Raw genomic sequence first — 17,164 nt, 5'->3', positions numbered from 1 at the left:
CTGACATATCTCATAGGAGGTTGGGTTATTATTTTGGTAATAAATAAATTACTATTACTTTTTGTAATAACCAAACCTAGTTGTCAAAGTAATAACAATTTCCCACAAAAGGATCTGTGTAAGATCTCTACTCAGGCAAGCAAAACACTGCAGCAACCCTGAGCAGCAAAAGGAGGAAACAGACAATCTATACAACATTTTCCAACCAAATTGATTTCCACACAACTTCATCAAAGTTGCCCAGAGACATCTTGTAGGGGAGATGCGTGGCATACAAACTTAATAACTAAATAAAAATTTTAAAAGTGCCTGACCAATCAACCCGATATAGCGTAACTAACACAAGCTATAAAAAGGATATATCACGATAACAAAAACATCTCAGAAACCCCCAGCAGACCTTTACGAGCAAATGGAATCATTGCAGCACATAAACCAACTAAAGTCCTCCAAAATATCCTAAGCCAAACAAAAGACCCAGCAGCCCCAGAAGAAAAAACAGAATGTAATGACCGCAATAGCCGCTACAAGAACAAACAGACAGAAAACCAACAGGATGCATCCCTTGGCACCAGTTAGCAGTCAGAACACGTGATGAAAACTTTAATTTTGCAAAGTATGGACAGATTTAACTATAGTTTCAAATGGGAAATTTTGATCATCTTAGGCCCAGCCAAATCCAAAAAAACCTAGCTAATTCCTTGAAGCCTGGCATGCTGACAAATTAGCCATCAATGGGCAGATAGGTGTCAACAACATTTACATACTGCAAAAGAGACAACCAACAAGCAAAAAAAAAAAAGGAAGAAAAAGACCAAAACACCTTTCCACCAGCAATCAATACCCAGATAAGCATAGATTAACACCAATATTAATATCAGACTTATACTCAAGAGGTCAGCAAATTCCTGTCAAACAAGAGGTGGCATTCTGCAGGTTCTAACCAGTTCTGGAGAACCAGTAATGGAAATTTTGAGTAGCTCGGAGAACCAGCAAATACCACCTCTGACTGGCCCTGCCCCCATCTATTCTCTGCCCCCCGAGTCCCAGCTGATCGGTTGGGTCTTCTTTTGTTGCCCTGCACAGGAAAACGAAGCTGGAAAGCAGGTTAATAGGGTGGGGAAGGAATGGAATTTTGCAGTAACCTTCCCCCAGGAGTGGGGTGGGAATGAAGATTTTACAGTATCCTTCCCCTGCCATGCCCACCAAGCCATGCCCACCAAGCCACACCATACCCACAAGCCATGCCCACAGAACCGGTAGTAAAAAATTTTGAATCCCACCTCTGACAATAGTCCAACCAAAAATCTCAAAGACTATTGCAATACTGACAGAACAAGCCTATTCTGTCCTCATGGTCTTTATACTGAGGGAGTCCAGATAAGCACCATCCCTTTACTTGTCTTGGGAATTTGAAGAGATCACCATCCTTTTACTATTCTGTTCTTTATAATTACTGACTGAATGTATAAGGGCAGATAGATAACTCCACAAAGCATCCATACAAAGTCTTTTTATTGGTTCATCAGGCATCCTCAATATAACTTACAGTTACATCGAGATTCATCTCAATGTCCAACTCTTTGCATAGCTGACTTTCTGGTGTAAAAGGATTGTGATCTTTCATCCCATAATAGTGGAGCAAAGGGGAGAGATGCCAGCATGCTGTTGGGGTCTGAGCCAGAGAGAAGAAACCTCCCCCAACCCACCAAGGGTCAATTCAGTGACCAATCAGGATTACAGATGTGGCCACATGACATGGACTACATTTCCCAGAATACCTTAACTACATTTACCATGATGCATTCCCTTAAGGGGACAGCTCTCAATTCCTAACTAACTATCTCAATTCCTATTACCTATAAACTGTCTGGACAGCACAAAGCCATTCCCACCAGCACTGATGATGGGCAATGAAACATCTCACCCAAACAAACCCAATAACAGAAAGAACTTTAACTGGAGGTGTTTGTTATAAGTCCAGTGTGCCTTAGAATCATTATAGTTGTTAGAAAACAGAAGACAATGGGTTGAAACAATTACTTGGCATTGAAGAAAGATTTGAAAGATTACATACATTGGAAAATAGCAGCGTTTGTTTTAATTATTGAATCAGATCAAAAAAAGAATTATTCACCTTTAACATTCTGATCAACTATAGTCATTGTAATAGAGGTAAAACTAAATAAAAATGTTCAAGAATTGACTTGTATATTATGTCTACTTCCTTGAAATACTGTTTAGCATTTTTGAACATTACTTGGGTTTCTACTCATCCTACCAAAGTACAGGCAGTCCTCTACTTACAACCACAATTCAGCCCAAAACTTCTATTTGAGACAGTTGTTAAATGAGGCTTGTTCCATTTTATGATTTTTCTGCCACAGTTTTTAAATGAATCACTGCAGTTGTTAAGTTAGTAACATGGTTGTTAAGTGAATCTGGTTTGCCCATTGATTTTGCTTATCAGAAGGTCCCAAAAGTTGATCACATGACCCTGGGGCACTACAACCATCATAAATATGAGTCAGATGCCAAATTTCTAAATTTTGATCATGTTACCATGGCTATGCTGCAACAATCATACGTGTGAAAAATGGTTATATTTCAATTTTTTTGATGCCGTTATAATTTCAAACAGTCATTAAACAAACCATTGTAAGTTGAGGACTACCTATAATTAGGGAGCCACTGCTGAGGGTCCCCATCTACCAGAAGCTAAATGGGAGGGGGCCAAACAAGGACTGTTTAGAAAATGTTGGTCCCTGAAGCTGCCTTGAGTAAATTCATTTTCCAGGGGGCGGGAGGGGAGAAATTCCATTAATAAATAAACAACCCTAACCTAGATATTACTGTGCTGTCAACTGGGCAATCTGGTTTTATAAAAGGACAATATTATCACATTATTAGTTGACATTTTAGGTAAGCACTCCGAAAAATCAGTACCAGCAATAGCTGCTATTTATATTATTGTGATATAAACCAGTGTGTCTCAATCTCAACAAGTTGTGTCATCTCCCAGAAACTGGCTTACAATAAGCCAGAATTACAATATTTATATTATTTATCTATGTATTTGTATCCCACCTTTATTATTTTTACAAATAAGGCAGTGAACATATCCAGCACATCTTCCTCCTTCTATTTTCCTCACAACAACAATCCTGTGCGGTTGGGATGGGCTGAGAGTGACTGGCCTAAAGTCACCCAGCTGGTTTTCATGGTTAAGGCAGGACTTGAACTCACAGTCTCCCACTTTCTAGCCTTGAACCTAAACAGTATAAGGCATAAAAAGAGTTTTGGAGCAACCTTTTGCAAGGTACAGATTTCCTTTTTTTAATTAAGTGGATTGCAATGTGTTATTATAATACATTGCAATATAATAACCCATTGTAATCTATAGGGTTGCAAATGGGATTATTGCTTCATTTATTTATATGCTTTGTGCAACTCATCAAAGATAACTTTTATCTTTTCATTTCATAATGGAACTACTGGCCTTATTTTATAAGATAAGATAAATTTATAAGATAAGATACATTTATTGTCATTGTACTCAGAACCTGAGAACAACGAAATAAGGTGCCAATTTTATCATGCCAATTTTATATAAAATGGTGGGAGGTCAACATAAATTGTAGTTATATGTGATGATACAGTATACAACATCTTATTGACCAATGTGTATTAATCAATGTGTATTAATAACCTGATAAATTGATAAATCTGAGAGCCGGTTACAGGTTCTTGTACTTTTTGGAAACTGGCTTTGATAAATGAAGAACCAAAACTAATTTGCAGCTCATCTGTCTGGAATCCGCACTGTATATCGGACATTAATACAATTGAGCGAGTCCAGAAGTATTTCATGAGAAGAGTACTACACTCTTCTGCTTGCAACAGAATACCCTATATCACCAGACTTGAAATTTTGGGCTTGGACAATCTTGAACTATGCCGCCTATGGTTGGACTTAAGCGTAGTACACAAAATTATCTGCTACAATGTCCTACCAGTCAATGATTACATCAGCTTCAACCGCAACAATACAAGAGCACACAACAGATACAAACTCAATGTTAACTGCTCCAAACTTGATTGCAGAAAGTACAACTTCAGCAACAGAGTGGACAATGCCTGGAATCCACTACATGACTCTATAGCTACATCCTTAAACCCCCACTCCTTTAACCTCAAACTATCCATTATTGACCTCACCCCATTCCTAAGAGGTCTGTAAGGGGAGTGCATAAGTGCACCATCGTGCCTCCTGTCCCTGTCCTAATTTATTTATTTATTCGTACCTATTTTCTGTATTCTTACTCATGTTTATACTTATACCTATTATCTTGTAAGTGATTGAGAAATCAAATAAATAAATAAAATAAATAAATAAAAATAAGCTTCCCCTGGTGTGGAACCCAGCCTGGAAAGAAGGGACAATCATATCAATAAGTTGGTATATGCTACTACAAAGTAATTGTTCCAGAGGTTTATAGCAAACTTATACACTAGGACAAACTTACATACTGGGACAGGGGTATCAAACTGGATTTCTTCAAGGGGTGGATCAATATTGTAGTTGTCCACTGTGGGCTGGCATGGGGAGTGGTGACGGGACTGATGGCAGATGGGATGAACGCCTCCTGCACCACTCCACGGGCCAAAATGGGGCCTGTTTTTGGCTTGGAAGGCCCCCCTACATCCCATTTTCACTGGCAGAGTACTGCAGGAGGCCATCCAGTCTGCAAACAGGGCACAGGTAGCCCTGCTGTGCCCTGTTTTTGCTAGCAAAGGCACCGCATACCAGTCCTCTACTATTTCCAGGCCGGCCCTGTGGGCTGGATCCTTGTGTTTGACACCCCTGCACTAGGATATTTTTTAAAAAAATAATAATTCATAGGCGAATAAGGGTGTTGGATATTTTGAACCAGCATTTTACCAGTAATGAATGAGCTGTCTACAACTGTGGAACAGCAACTGTTCAAGAAAAAACAAAAACTCCAGAACTCTTCTTCCTTGAGAGGTCCTTGGTATTCTCTGAGCTTGGTTGTTTTGTTGCAGACATTTCATTATCCAAACAAGGTTACATCACCAGTGCAACTGTAGTGTTATTTAGTTTCGGTAATGAAATGTCTGCAACAAAACAACCAAGCTCAGATAGCACCAAGGAAAGAGTAGGAATCGGAATCGGAATCGGAATCGGAATCGGAATCGGAATCGGAATCGGAATAGAATAGAATAGAATAGAATAGAATAGAATAGAATAGAATAGAAGCAGAGTAGAGTAGAGTAGAGTAGAGTAGAGTAGAGTAGAGTAGAGAAGAGAAGAGAAGAGAAGAGAAGAGAAGAGAAGAGAAGAGAAGAATATTTTTAATTGGCCAAGTGTGAATGGACACACAATGAATTTGTCTCTGGTGCAGAAGCTCTCCATGTACATAAAAGCAACAAGTCATAAATCATGATCATAATCATAAAATGCAATCATCGTAAATTATAAGATACAACACTCAGTGATAGTCAGAGATACTAAATAAAAGCAACCCTGAGTTACAAATATTCTCCTTTATTGATACCCTTCTGTGCCATGCAGTGCAGAGATTTGGGTCTGTCCATTCCTCTATTCAAGCAAGACACATTAAAGTCTCCAAAACTTTTAAGATTCTGCAGATTCTTAAAATTCCACCACATTCTAAAAGGACACATTTATTTTTCGATACTTTGTTCCTGAAAGCTGCAAAAACAGGCAGGGTATGGAGGTAGGCAGATTTCCTCCACGAAGCTGTGCCATGTAAATTCTTCTGTTGAATTTCTGCCAGTTGTATGAAAAGAAAAGGAAAAAAAGGGTGGAGGGGGGAGCTGTTCTCATCCTTTGTAATGTAACTGAAGTAAAGTCCTCATTTCACCCCTCCCCCTTAAGTCCTTATCTTGGTATCCTTTGGTATCCTAGCAACTGCCCCCCAAGATTCTCCCCCGTCCCTCTCTAATTCCCCCCTGCATCATGTGAACTTCAAGGATATGACGTCATCACTGGGTTCCCTCTTATCCTTCTGTAGGCATAACCAATTTGCAAGCCGCAGGATTGTTATAACTGCCTGGTGTTTTGCAACTGCTCTTGATTGCGCCTTAGGAAACGAAAAGCAAAAGTGTAAGGATTTCGCAAAATCCATTTTCTAGGATACGAGGGCGGTCTTAAGATGGAAGAGGAGCCTTTAGGAGGGACGGAGGAAAGGGAGGAATCCAGAGACAAAGGTAGGAAGAAAGATCTCATCTAATGAGCCTGAAGCCATTGGAAGAGGAGCGGAGAAAACAGCCAGAAGCTGCTCATTTTAGACGAAATCGTAACGTCTGAAAATAACAGATGTTTTAAGAGCACCTATCTTGTTTTTGCAAGGCAAAAACTCCGAGCAGGCTGGTGCAATTTATTAGTATCTCAATTATGCAAGATTATTATTATTATTATTATTATTATTATTATTATTATTATTATTATTATTATTATTATTATTATTATTATTATTATTATTATTATTATTATTATTATTATTATATTTAATATGGACTCTATTCTTCGGGCTGGTTATGTGCAGCTTGAAAACTTGATGCAGTCTTGAAAAAGCCGGGAAAGTGGAAATCAGAATAATATGCATCTCAGTGTTATCTAGGAGGTTTTAAACTCTATAGTTGACAGGAACTTCAGGAAGGCATTTTGGGGAGTATTGAGAAATGAGGAAATGAAACAATGGAGATGGAAGGGGTATTTTAAAATTTGAGTGTTTTAAACAAAGGCGACAGGCAGCAGATTAATTAATTTATAATATATTTTTAATTTATACTCTTGGTGTGGGGTTAGAATTCTTTCTTTATACTGTCTTTGTACCACAGTGGAAGAGCAATTGGCCAGTTAGAAAACCTGAACACAGGAAAACATTTAAGTAGATTGTTTCGTTGCCCAAGGGTCCATGCCTGGAATTGCAAAGATGCAGCTCTTCAAAATTTGCAAATTTTTCTTTTGAAACCTATCCCTGTTGCTGCACTATGCTAAAAAGATTCAGGAATGGTTCTTAGCATCTGCTTGTTTAATTGCTATACTAAATGCTTTTTTTCCAAGCCCCATAAATTAAATTCTGCAGGCTCAGTGCTCATCTTGCATTCGCTTTCAACCGGCCCAATCAACATCTTAAGGCCAGGTGGCAGCTGCGTTCAGCTACAGATTACCTGAATTTCATAGCTCTTGATAGCATGATGCACTGAGCCACAACATGACATGTCAGCCTGGCATGAAATGCAGCGGTTCACTCTGTTGTACAGGCCCAAAAAATTAGATTGGCTAATATAAGATGGTAGCAAAATGATGCCACACACTGACTTCTGTTTACTGTAGAACACGGGTGTCAAACTTGCGGCATCATATTGCGTGATGTATTGCAATATTTTCCCCATTCATGGAGCTGGGGTGGTCATGGCCTACACGTGACACATCCGGCCCACAGGCCACCAGTTTGACACCCCTGCTGTAGAACAATCTGCCATGTTGAGATGTACCTTCCGTAATTCTATTTTCTGCTCCTAATGAAGAATTCCTACATTGGATTCTTAGTTACAAGATTCCCTGTCTGACAGTCTGCAGCCTTGTGCTTTCTACAATTGACAAAAATATGTAGATTTGTAAAAAGATTATGGGAGCAATAGAAGAGAATTGTCGAGCCCAAAATTGACATGTGTAGCCATTTTATTCAGCTCTATATTCTAATCATATATTCCTTTCCTTTCTCTTTACTTGTGTAAGGAGGAGGGGTTTGGGGCTTGCCACATTCTTAAAGTGGGAGGATGGAATAGATAGTGAGGATTGTCTTGATTAAATGATTTTCCTTCCCGTGGGAACAGAGACTTTCCCTGCTGAGAACTGGATGTGGAATTTGAAGACATCAAGCAATGTTGATTTCCTTTTATTGAGGAATGTGACTTTTGTGGGTTGTTTCTAATATTAATATTATGTGATGTAATTCCGGTTTGTGTCAGATCCGGAATTACAACAGACTTTGCCAATTTGATGCTTACCTAAATAAAATAAATTTGTTTTGGAATATGGACTTTGCATATTTCTTTTTGAATGCGTTTCATCTTTTGGAAACTTGACAAGAATATTTGTAGCCCAGGATTGAACTGTATGGTCCTTTTTTTGAAAATCAAGGTTATTTTTTATTTTAATCTGCATATACACAACAATATATAAACAGTGTGGCATCTATGCATCATATATTTTAGTGCAAACAAAAATAATAACATTAATCATATCACTTGATACATATATTTGCATTAAATTATAATCCTTCATTGTCTAATCATTCAATATTTCAATACTTTCTTCTAGTGCCAATCATCATATTATCTAAACATATATGATAATTTCATTATTCAATTTCTTCTTTTATTTTTTATTTTTTAAATTAAAAAACCCTCTCTTTTGGCAAGCAGTGTGGTTCCAGGTTTTTACATCTCAATACAAACATGACCATAGTTACTTATTCATCTTATTTATTCAATTCCATATCACATTATTACTTATTGATATTAAGTTCATTAAGCTTATTTTATCCAATTTCAGTTCATATCTTATTTCATTTTTCTTAGGATAGTCTCATATCTTACTTTACAATATTATCTAAAATTCTTGTCTCATTTCTATATTCATTACCGATATTACCTTTATCTGTCGTATGTGCAATTTTACCAATCCTTATTCTATTAGTTCTAAAACTTCTCCCATTTAGTTGATAATTCGAGCTTACCACCTTCATTCTACTTTAATAATAATATTTTCCTATCTACTACATATCAGATATACACATGTTTTAAATCAACTTCCGCATAGTATTTTCTCAATCACCTTATATTTATACATTGCAAAAATATTAGTCTAATCAATTAATTATAGATACTGATATTAATATTTCCATAATGATCCCCATAGTTTTATACATTGATGATTATCAATTAACATATAATATTCTTATTGTTAATTCCCATTTCCATATTTATTTCATTAAATTCCATATCTAATACAAGGATAATCCTTAAAAAGAAGAAGAAAAGAAAGAGGGAAAAAAACAATATCAGTTCCAATCTTATCTATTTTCAATACTTATTCTTATATATCACAACAGATTACCTTGCGGAATCTCCTTCCCTATCCTTTTTTACCCATTATCTCTCATCAGTGGTGGCATTCTACCGGTTCGGCCTGGTTCTGACAAGCTGGTAGTAGCGATGAGCAGCAGAGACTAAACCAGTTTTCTCTGCTGCTCTGCTGTTGGGCCCACCTGCCCATCCGGGCTCCCACCCTCTGAATTTGAAGTGCAGCCGCTTTGCGTGCCACAGAAGAGTGCCAACACGGCAGCTGCTGAAGTGACCAGGATCGTGCAGGCTTGCAGGAGGCGAATCAGAATGCCTCTGCACCTGCACCAAGTGCGCGTTTGGCGTGCACGTGCACGCAAAGCGTGTGCACGAGCGCAAAGCGGGGCCCACCAACCCACACCCACCGAACTGGTGTCAAAAATATTTGAATCCCACCACTGTCTCTCATCCTCTTAACAATGTAAAAAAAAATTTTCATTCTTGTCTGCTTCCTGTTTCTCTTTATTTTCTGGTCCTTTCTCTTAATTCCCTTTTTTCCCATTATTATTTCCCTCCATTTTTCATTCCAATTATTTATTTTATCCCCCTCCCTCTCTCGATATTTCTTCTATACTTCCCTCTTCTGCTTTTTCCCTTTCCTTTGTTTCATTTTCCAAACCATTCCCCCTTTCATTGTCACATCAAACCACAAATTTTTAATTTTTAATCTTTTTTCGCCCTGCTTAAATGGTCGTTGCTCCACTTGATCTTCAGAACCGGTTTCCTCTTTGTTTAATTCCTCCCCCTTTGGTTCTCTTTGTTCTTCTTCAAGCCGAATCGCCAATTCTAGTTTCTGTAATATATTGCTGCACATTTCCAGACTCACTTATCATTTCCTTCATATCTTATAAATCCAGTCTTATTTCAACAAATAATTCCCCCATTGTGCCTGCTCCTTTTTTCCCCTTCTTCCTTAATAAATGTACCCAATCCAAAAATCCAGTATGTTATTTCAACCAGCATCTTCTGTATTTAATTTTCAACAATCAATGTTCATAAGTCTTTGTTTCCAGATCTTCTGTTAGGTCCTTTTCCAACTTTTCCCCAAAGTCATTGGATGGTTCCAAAAACAGTTTTTTCAAGTATCTTTCCCCTTGTAATATTCTGGTATCACTTTTCAGGATTTTTATTTCATTTTATTATAATGGAGTTTCTCTTATTTTCTTTTAAGTTCCAAAGTCCAATTTTTTAAAAAGACCAAGCACTTTTGAAAGAGTCGCGGAAATTTTTCCTGTACCATTAGGTGGTGCTCTTAGTTCTGTTTCCACATTACACTCTTTCTTTCACTCTTTCCTTTTTTTTATTATATAACTTTTGTTAAATTCACTAATTTCAATTATTAGCCGTTATTTCTTTTCAACACATTCAATTCCAGCATTTACTTATCCCTATTTAGTGCCAAAAGTCCAATAGTTATCCAACTTAATTTCCAAGCCTTTTGTGGTCAAATATTTTCCTCTGAATTTTCTCCTCCAAGTTAATTGGTTGCAATAGTTCAAGCCAATTTTATAAATTTCAATTTCCTTCCCACTCTCTCTGGTTGCTGCCTCTACACACTTTCCTCCTAAATAGTTCTTTGTTTCTTAATTCCTGGGTACCTTAAAGTCCATGTTTTTCGCCTGGTTCACATTCTGCTCACTACTTCACTGTTCCAGCACAGTCTTAGTTTCCCAGACTGCTTCCCGTCTTCATGGTGGCCATTTTAGACCACCGCTGCAACTTGTCTTCAGAAGGGGTTTTTCTTGTCAGGGAGGGGAGATGCAGCTCCCCTCAACCCTCCAAGCAATTCCCCCTTTCTTCACCACCCCTTTAGGGTGGTTCCAATCGCAATCGGGACCCTCCAACAAGTGAGCTCGGAGTGAAACTGCACAATTGCAGATTCCGCTCCGACAACGAGCAACCGGAAGTTGAACTGTGTGGTCCTTAAATGCTCTCTTGGTGTTTTCTTGCAGACATTTAATTACCTACTTAGATAACATCATTGGTGCAGAATAACAGTTGGAAGGGACCTTGGAGTTCTTCTAGTCTAATCCCATGCTCAAGCAGGAAATCTTGTACCATTTCAGACAAATGGTTGTCCAATCTCTGCTTAGAAACCTCCAGTGTTGGAGCACTTACAACTTCTGGAGGCAAGTTGTTCCACTGATTAATTGCTGTAGCTGTCAGGAAATTTCTCCTTAGTTGTAGGTTGGTTTTTTTCCTTGATTAGTTTCCATCCATTGCTTCTTAATCTGCCTTCAGGTGCTTTGAAGAATAGATTGACCCACGCTTATTTTGGCAACCCCTCAGATATTGGAACTCTGCTATGAGGGCACTGATAATGAAATGAAATTTCATTGATTTTAATGAAATTTGTAATGAATTTCTCTGTAAGAAAGCCACCAAGCTCAAAGAGCACCAAGGACTCCACAGATACAACTTCCATAATCTTCAGGCATCTGAGCCACTAGCCATACTGGAAATGCAGCCAATCATATCTGGGGACAACAGCTTTCTGAAGGTTGTTCTAGCATTCCTTGCATCTTAAAAAGAGAGGCCTCAGTCTACCCTCCTCCCAAATAGGCCCCTATTTAGGAACACTGTGGGATTTGGCCAATGAATACTGGAGTGGAAGATTTGAATGGCAAGCTCCCTGTGTGTCAAGGCAGCAAGTACATCATAGACACCTGTTTTGGATACGAGGTTATTTTCCCTGCAAAAAATGGCTCCAGTTAGGAGAAAGTGATATCTATATACCGGTAGCCCTTGACTTACAACAGCAAGACAGATGTTAAGTGAGTTTTTGCCTCATTTTATGACCTTTTTGCCGCAGTTGTTAAAGGAATGTGTGCAGTTGTTAAGTGAATCATGCAGTCACTAAGCCAACCTGGCTTCCCCATTGACTTTGCATGTCAGAAGCCAGCTGACAGAGTTATAAATGGGATCACATGACTCCAGGACAGTGCAACTGACATAAATACAGGTAGTCTTTGACTTACAACAGTTTGTTTAGTGACCGTTCAAAGTTACAATGGCATTAAAAAAAGTGACTGATGACCATTTATCACACTTATGACCATGGCAGCATTCCCACAGTTACGTGATTTACATTTGGATGCTTGGCAACTGACTTACATTTATGATGGTTGCAGTGTCCTGGGGTCGTGTGATCCACTTTTGTGACCTTCTGACAAGGAAAATCAATGGGGAAGCAGATTCACTTAACAACCATATTATTAATTTAACAACTGCAATGATTCACTTAACAACTGATAAGTCATAAAATGAGGCAAAATTCACTTAACAAATTTCTCACTTTGTAACATAAATTTTGGGCTTAATTGTGGTCCTAAGTTTAGGACTACCTGTACATGGCAGTTGCCTAGCGTCCGAATTTTGATCACATCACCAGAGGTGGGATTCATTTTTTTAACAGCTGGTTCTGTGGGTGTGGCTTAGTTGGCAGGTGTAGCTTGGTGGTCATGTGACTAGGTGGGCATGGCCAACGACATCACTCATGTCCTTTCTCCTCACCTGGCCTCTCATGACAGTGGGGATGCTGCAATGGTCATAAGCGTGAAAATGGTCATAAGTCACTTTTTTCAGTGCCATTGTACCTTTGAATGGTCACTAAATGAATTGTTGTAAGTCAAGGATTACCTGTACAAAAATACAAAAAGCTTCTTTGCTTGCAAAAAGCTGCCCTAAATATCAATCATTAGATTAAAAATACCTGCAAGCCGGAGTTACAGATGAGGCAGGGTGCCAGAGCACCTTGAGGAATTAAAATAGTTAAAATGCAATGATAACTATCAGCAGCCAACTCTTGCTCATAAAGTGAAACCCTTTAGCAGAGAGGTCATTTAAGCTCTCCAGAAAAAGCACACCCGGGGAAAACAATCCTTAGATCCATTTGCACCAATTAAATACACCAGCTGGTCTCACTCACCTCACAAGATATCCTCAGGAAACCATCCAGATTTAAGGAAAGGTCACATGCCCCCCCAGAAAGGCAATAAAAAAAATCAGTGCCAAGCTTACATCCTGCCTCTTGGAAGTACACCCCAAAAGGACAGTGCCAGATACCACTAAAGCAGTGAAGGAAGACACCCCACCCCCGATAGAAAAAGAAACTACGAGGCAGGGAAAAATTCAAACACAATACAAATAATTAAATCACAACTGTAGCTATTGTTTGTTGAAGCTGAATAGGGAAAATTATCCCATCAATAAACATAGGATTAAATGTCACCAAGCACAGAATTAACCTTCACCAAAAACCAGTTTTAGACCAAAACTCAGAAAGGGTTTATAAACTCACGTTTGAATGTCAAACTTTCTAGCTGCCTTGCTGAATGTCATTCATCTTGGTTTCCTGTCATTAAAAGCTTCTTTCTGACAGCTCTGCTTCATTATTCAATTATTTCTTCAAAGTGCTGATTGTCCAGGGAAGCATTTTCTCCCAACAGCAGTGTAAAAATCTTAAAACAACCCTTCCCCTTTAAGAAAGTCAAGCCTCAGAAGATCCGGAGATAAGAAGTCTAGGCGTTCTGGCAAGAATGTAATAAGGGTGGAAAAAAACAAAAGGAGATTGCTTCTAACTACCGGTTCTCCGAACTGCTTAGAAAGTTAACAAGGGTTTCTATAGAACTGGTCAGAACCAGTAGAATTCCACCCTTGCACGTGACCATGGGGATGCTGCAATTATTATTTAGTGTGAAAACTGGTCGTAAGTCACTTTGTTCTGTGCCGTTGTAATTTCGAACAGTTGCTAAATGAATGTTGCAAGTTGAGAACTACCTGTACTCTTTTTTCCTACTCTCTGCAGGTGTTGGGGTTGGAAGTCTTCTTGAGATGGAAGATCTCAAGAAGGAAGCACCAGAAGGAAGGCTAGAGAAGCAGGACCTAGAAGCCACTCTGAGCCTGGAGCAGAGAGCATTAATGCTGGAGAGCCTAGAGAGAGAAGGGAGACCAAGAGGTGTTCTTAATGCAGGTGAGAAAGAGCAGGAAGAGCTTGATGTCCCCAATAGCTATTCAAGAGCTGAGGATTGCCAAAACCAAGCCAAGGTGGAAGACCAGAGGTGGAGAAGCCAGGTGAGAAGACGCCGGACAAAAGAGGTTTCCCAGGATCCTCCAGGTTTCATCAACCTCCTGGGAATTCTGGAACCGCCACCTCCTCTTCTGCCCTCCACACCCCAGAAAGTGGTGAACAAGCCCTTCCACTGCACGGAGTGTGGAAAGTGTTTCTCGCAGAGCTCCGTGCTCATTGAGCACCAGAGAATTCACACAGGCGAGAGGCCCTTTGTGTGCAATGTGTGCGGAAAACGATTCTCCCAAAGCTCCACCCTGATGGGCCATCAGAGGATCCACACGGGTGAGAAGCCCTTCGCCTGTCCCGAATGCGGACGGGGCTTCAGCCGCAGCTCTGCCCTGACCGAGCACCAGCGCACCCACACAGGAGAGACCCCCTTCCCCTGCCGGGAGTGCGGGAAGGCCTTCAGCCGCACCTCCAACCTGGTGAAGCACTTGCGCACCCACTCCGGCGAGAAACCGTATAGCTGCACCCTCTGCGGGAAGCGCTTCTCGCTCAGCTCCAACCTGCTGAAGCATGAGCGCACACACTCGGGGGAAAAGCCCTTCCCCTGCCCACTCTGCGGGAAGCGCTTCAAGAAGAAGACCCACCTTGTCTCACACAACCGCGTCCACACTGGAGAACGGCCCTACCGGTGTGAGGAGTGCGGGAAGTGCTTCTCCCAAAGCTCGTCCCTGATCGAGCACCAGAGGATCCACACCGGGGAAAAACCCTACAAGTGTCCCCAGTGTGGCCGAGGCTTCTATGTCAACTCCAAACTGGTCAAACACCAGAGGATCCATACAGGGGAGAAGCCTTACGCCTGCTCGGCCTGTGGGAAAACTTTCCGATACAAGCAGCAATTTCCCCGTCACCTGGCCCATGTCCACCCAGGGGAAGAGCAGGTTTCTGTCCTTAACTTGGGGACCAGTGTTAATATGCTACTCTCCTAGGGTGTAACCCCAGTGCCCAGTGGCTAGCCTTTAAGTCCCAGGGGGCTACTCCCAGTCTGAGGCAGAATTGTTGCCAAATATGGTTGATCCCTAGAATAGCATATTTTGTTGAATGATTCAAGCAATTTCTGATGTGCTCCAACTTACAAAGATAGTCCTTGATGTAAAACCACTATCGATCCCAAAATGACTGTTGCTAAGCAAGACAAGTTAAATGAATTTTGCCCCATTTAATGATCTTGCTCACCACAGTTGTTAAGTGAATCACTGCAGTTGGTAAGTTAGTAACACGGTGGTGTCAACTAAAAAAATACTTCTTTGGTCTTTTTAGTTGCCAGCAGAAAGAGAGGGGGAAAGTAGTGCATTCCTAAAATGCTTTACATAATTGCTAGGCAGCCGAAGCTGTTGGCGCACAAGAATATTACTGGAGAGCATGATTGATGACTTTTAGCTATGAATGTGTTCCATTGGAGAATATACATCCAGGGGGTGGGGGAAAGACCAGGATCAAGGGGGAAATGAATGATGTGTCTTAGTGTCAACTCTACCCAGGTAACACCAACATGGCATTCCTAATAAATCAATTTTTTTACTCTGAGAGATGCGGCTAGAGACTTATGATTTGAATGGGGGTGGATTTGTCGGAGCCCTGACAGGTGGTTAACTGAATCTGGATTCCCCATTGATTTTGCATGTCAGAAAGTTGCAAAAAGGGATCACATGATCCCAGGACACTACAGTTGTCCTAAATGCATGCCAGTTGCCAAGCCTCCAAATTTTGATCACATGACCATGGGGATGCTACAACAGTCATAATTGTGAAAAATGGTCACAAGTCAATTTTTTCATGTCATAACTTCAAATGGTCACTAGGCACATGGCTGTAAGTAGAGACTACCCATATTTCCACCTTAGTGAATGTCACAATTGGGCGGTTTACTTCACGATGCCACTTTTATCCTCTTTTAAAGGCGCTACTTCCCCAAATTACAGTTGTTGTTTTTTCTTTTTAATTTATGCAGTACAGGTAGTCCTCAACTTATGACCACAATTGAGCCCAAATTTTCTGTTGTTAAGTGATACATTTGTTAAGTGAGTTTTCTTCCATTTTACGGCATTTCTTGCCACAATTAAGCAAATCACTGCAGTTGATAAGTTAGTAACCCGGTTGTTAAGTGATTCTGGCTTCTCCATTGACTTTGCTTGTCAGAAGGGCACAAAAGGGGATCACGTGATCCCGGGACACTCCAATCATCATAAATATGAGTCAGTTGGCAAGCACCTCAAATTTTGATCACATGACCACAAGGATGATGCAGTGGTCGTAAGTGTGAAAAATGGCCATAAGCCACTTTTTTTCAGTGCTGCTGTAACTTTGAATGTTTACTAAATGCGTTGTGAGAGAGGCCATGTCACTTCGGAAGGCTCCCATTATAGCCAGTTTACAATCGTTGGTAAGAGCTAACAACTTGACATCTTATTCCAGGTAGTCCCTGAAGTTACAATGGTGCTGAATAAAAGATGACTAATTACAGCGTTCCCACAGTGATGTGATTACAACTCAGGTTCTTGGCAACAAGCATTTATTTAACATAGTTGCCGTGTTCCCGGTGTTAAAGTGACTGCCGTTTTGCAACTTTCCCAGCTGACTGCTGACAAGTAAAATCAATGGGAGAAGACAGATTTGCCAAATGAATGCATAACTTGCATAACAACTCTGGCAAAAATGGTTGTAAAATGGGGTGGGGTCACATAATTCATTTAACAACTACATTGGTTAAAAATAGAAGTTCCAGTCCCAATTGTGGTTGTAAGTCAAGGACTACCTATATATTAACTAACACAACATAAGAATCTGTAGAGATTCTCAGTCATCCAACTCGTGGTTGTCCCAAAGGTGCTTTTTCAGGAGGCAACTGGATTTTTGTTTTTTCTTTTGAAGATGTTTCGCTTTTCATCCAAGAAGCTTCTTCAGCTCTGACAG

The 17,164-nt window shown here is 40.0% G+C and overlaps 1 protein-coding gene across 1 annotated transcript; it reads left to right on the top strand.

The window, feature by feature from the left end:
- Window positions 1-6,045: 6,045 nt before the first annotated feature.
- On the top strand, window positions 6,046-16,573 carry LOC113422496 (uncharacterized). The gene is made up of 2 exons (XM_026683490.2): window positions 6,046-6,252; window positions 13,985-16,573. Exons 1-2 carry the CDS (start codon window positions 6,198-6,200, stop codon window positions 15,178-15,180), a joined length of 1,251 nt encoding a protein of 416 aa, XP_026539275.2. The 5' UTR covers window positions 6,046-6,197; the 3' UTR covers window positions 15,181-16,573.
- Window positions 16,574-17,164: the final 591 nt, after the last annotated feature.

This window comes from Notechis scutatus, chromosome Z (genome assembly GCF_049901735.1).
Source record: "Notechis scutatus isolate UNSWTSFEM ecotype Mainland chromosome Z, rNotScu1.2, whole genome shotgun sequence".
Classification (NCBI taxonomy): domain Eukaryota; kingdom Metazoa; phylum Chordata; class Lepidosauria; order Squamata; family Elapidae; genus Notechis; species Notechis scutatus.
The sequence above is the reverse complement of the archived record's forward strand: the minus strand, read 5'-3'. Positions and strand labels throughout refer to the sequence as shown.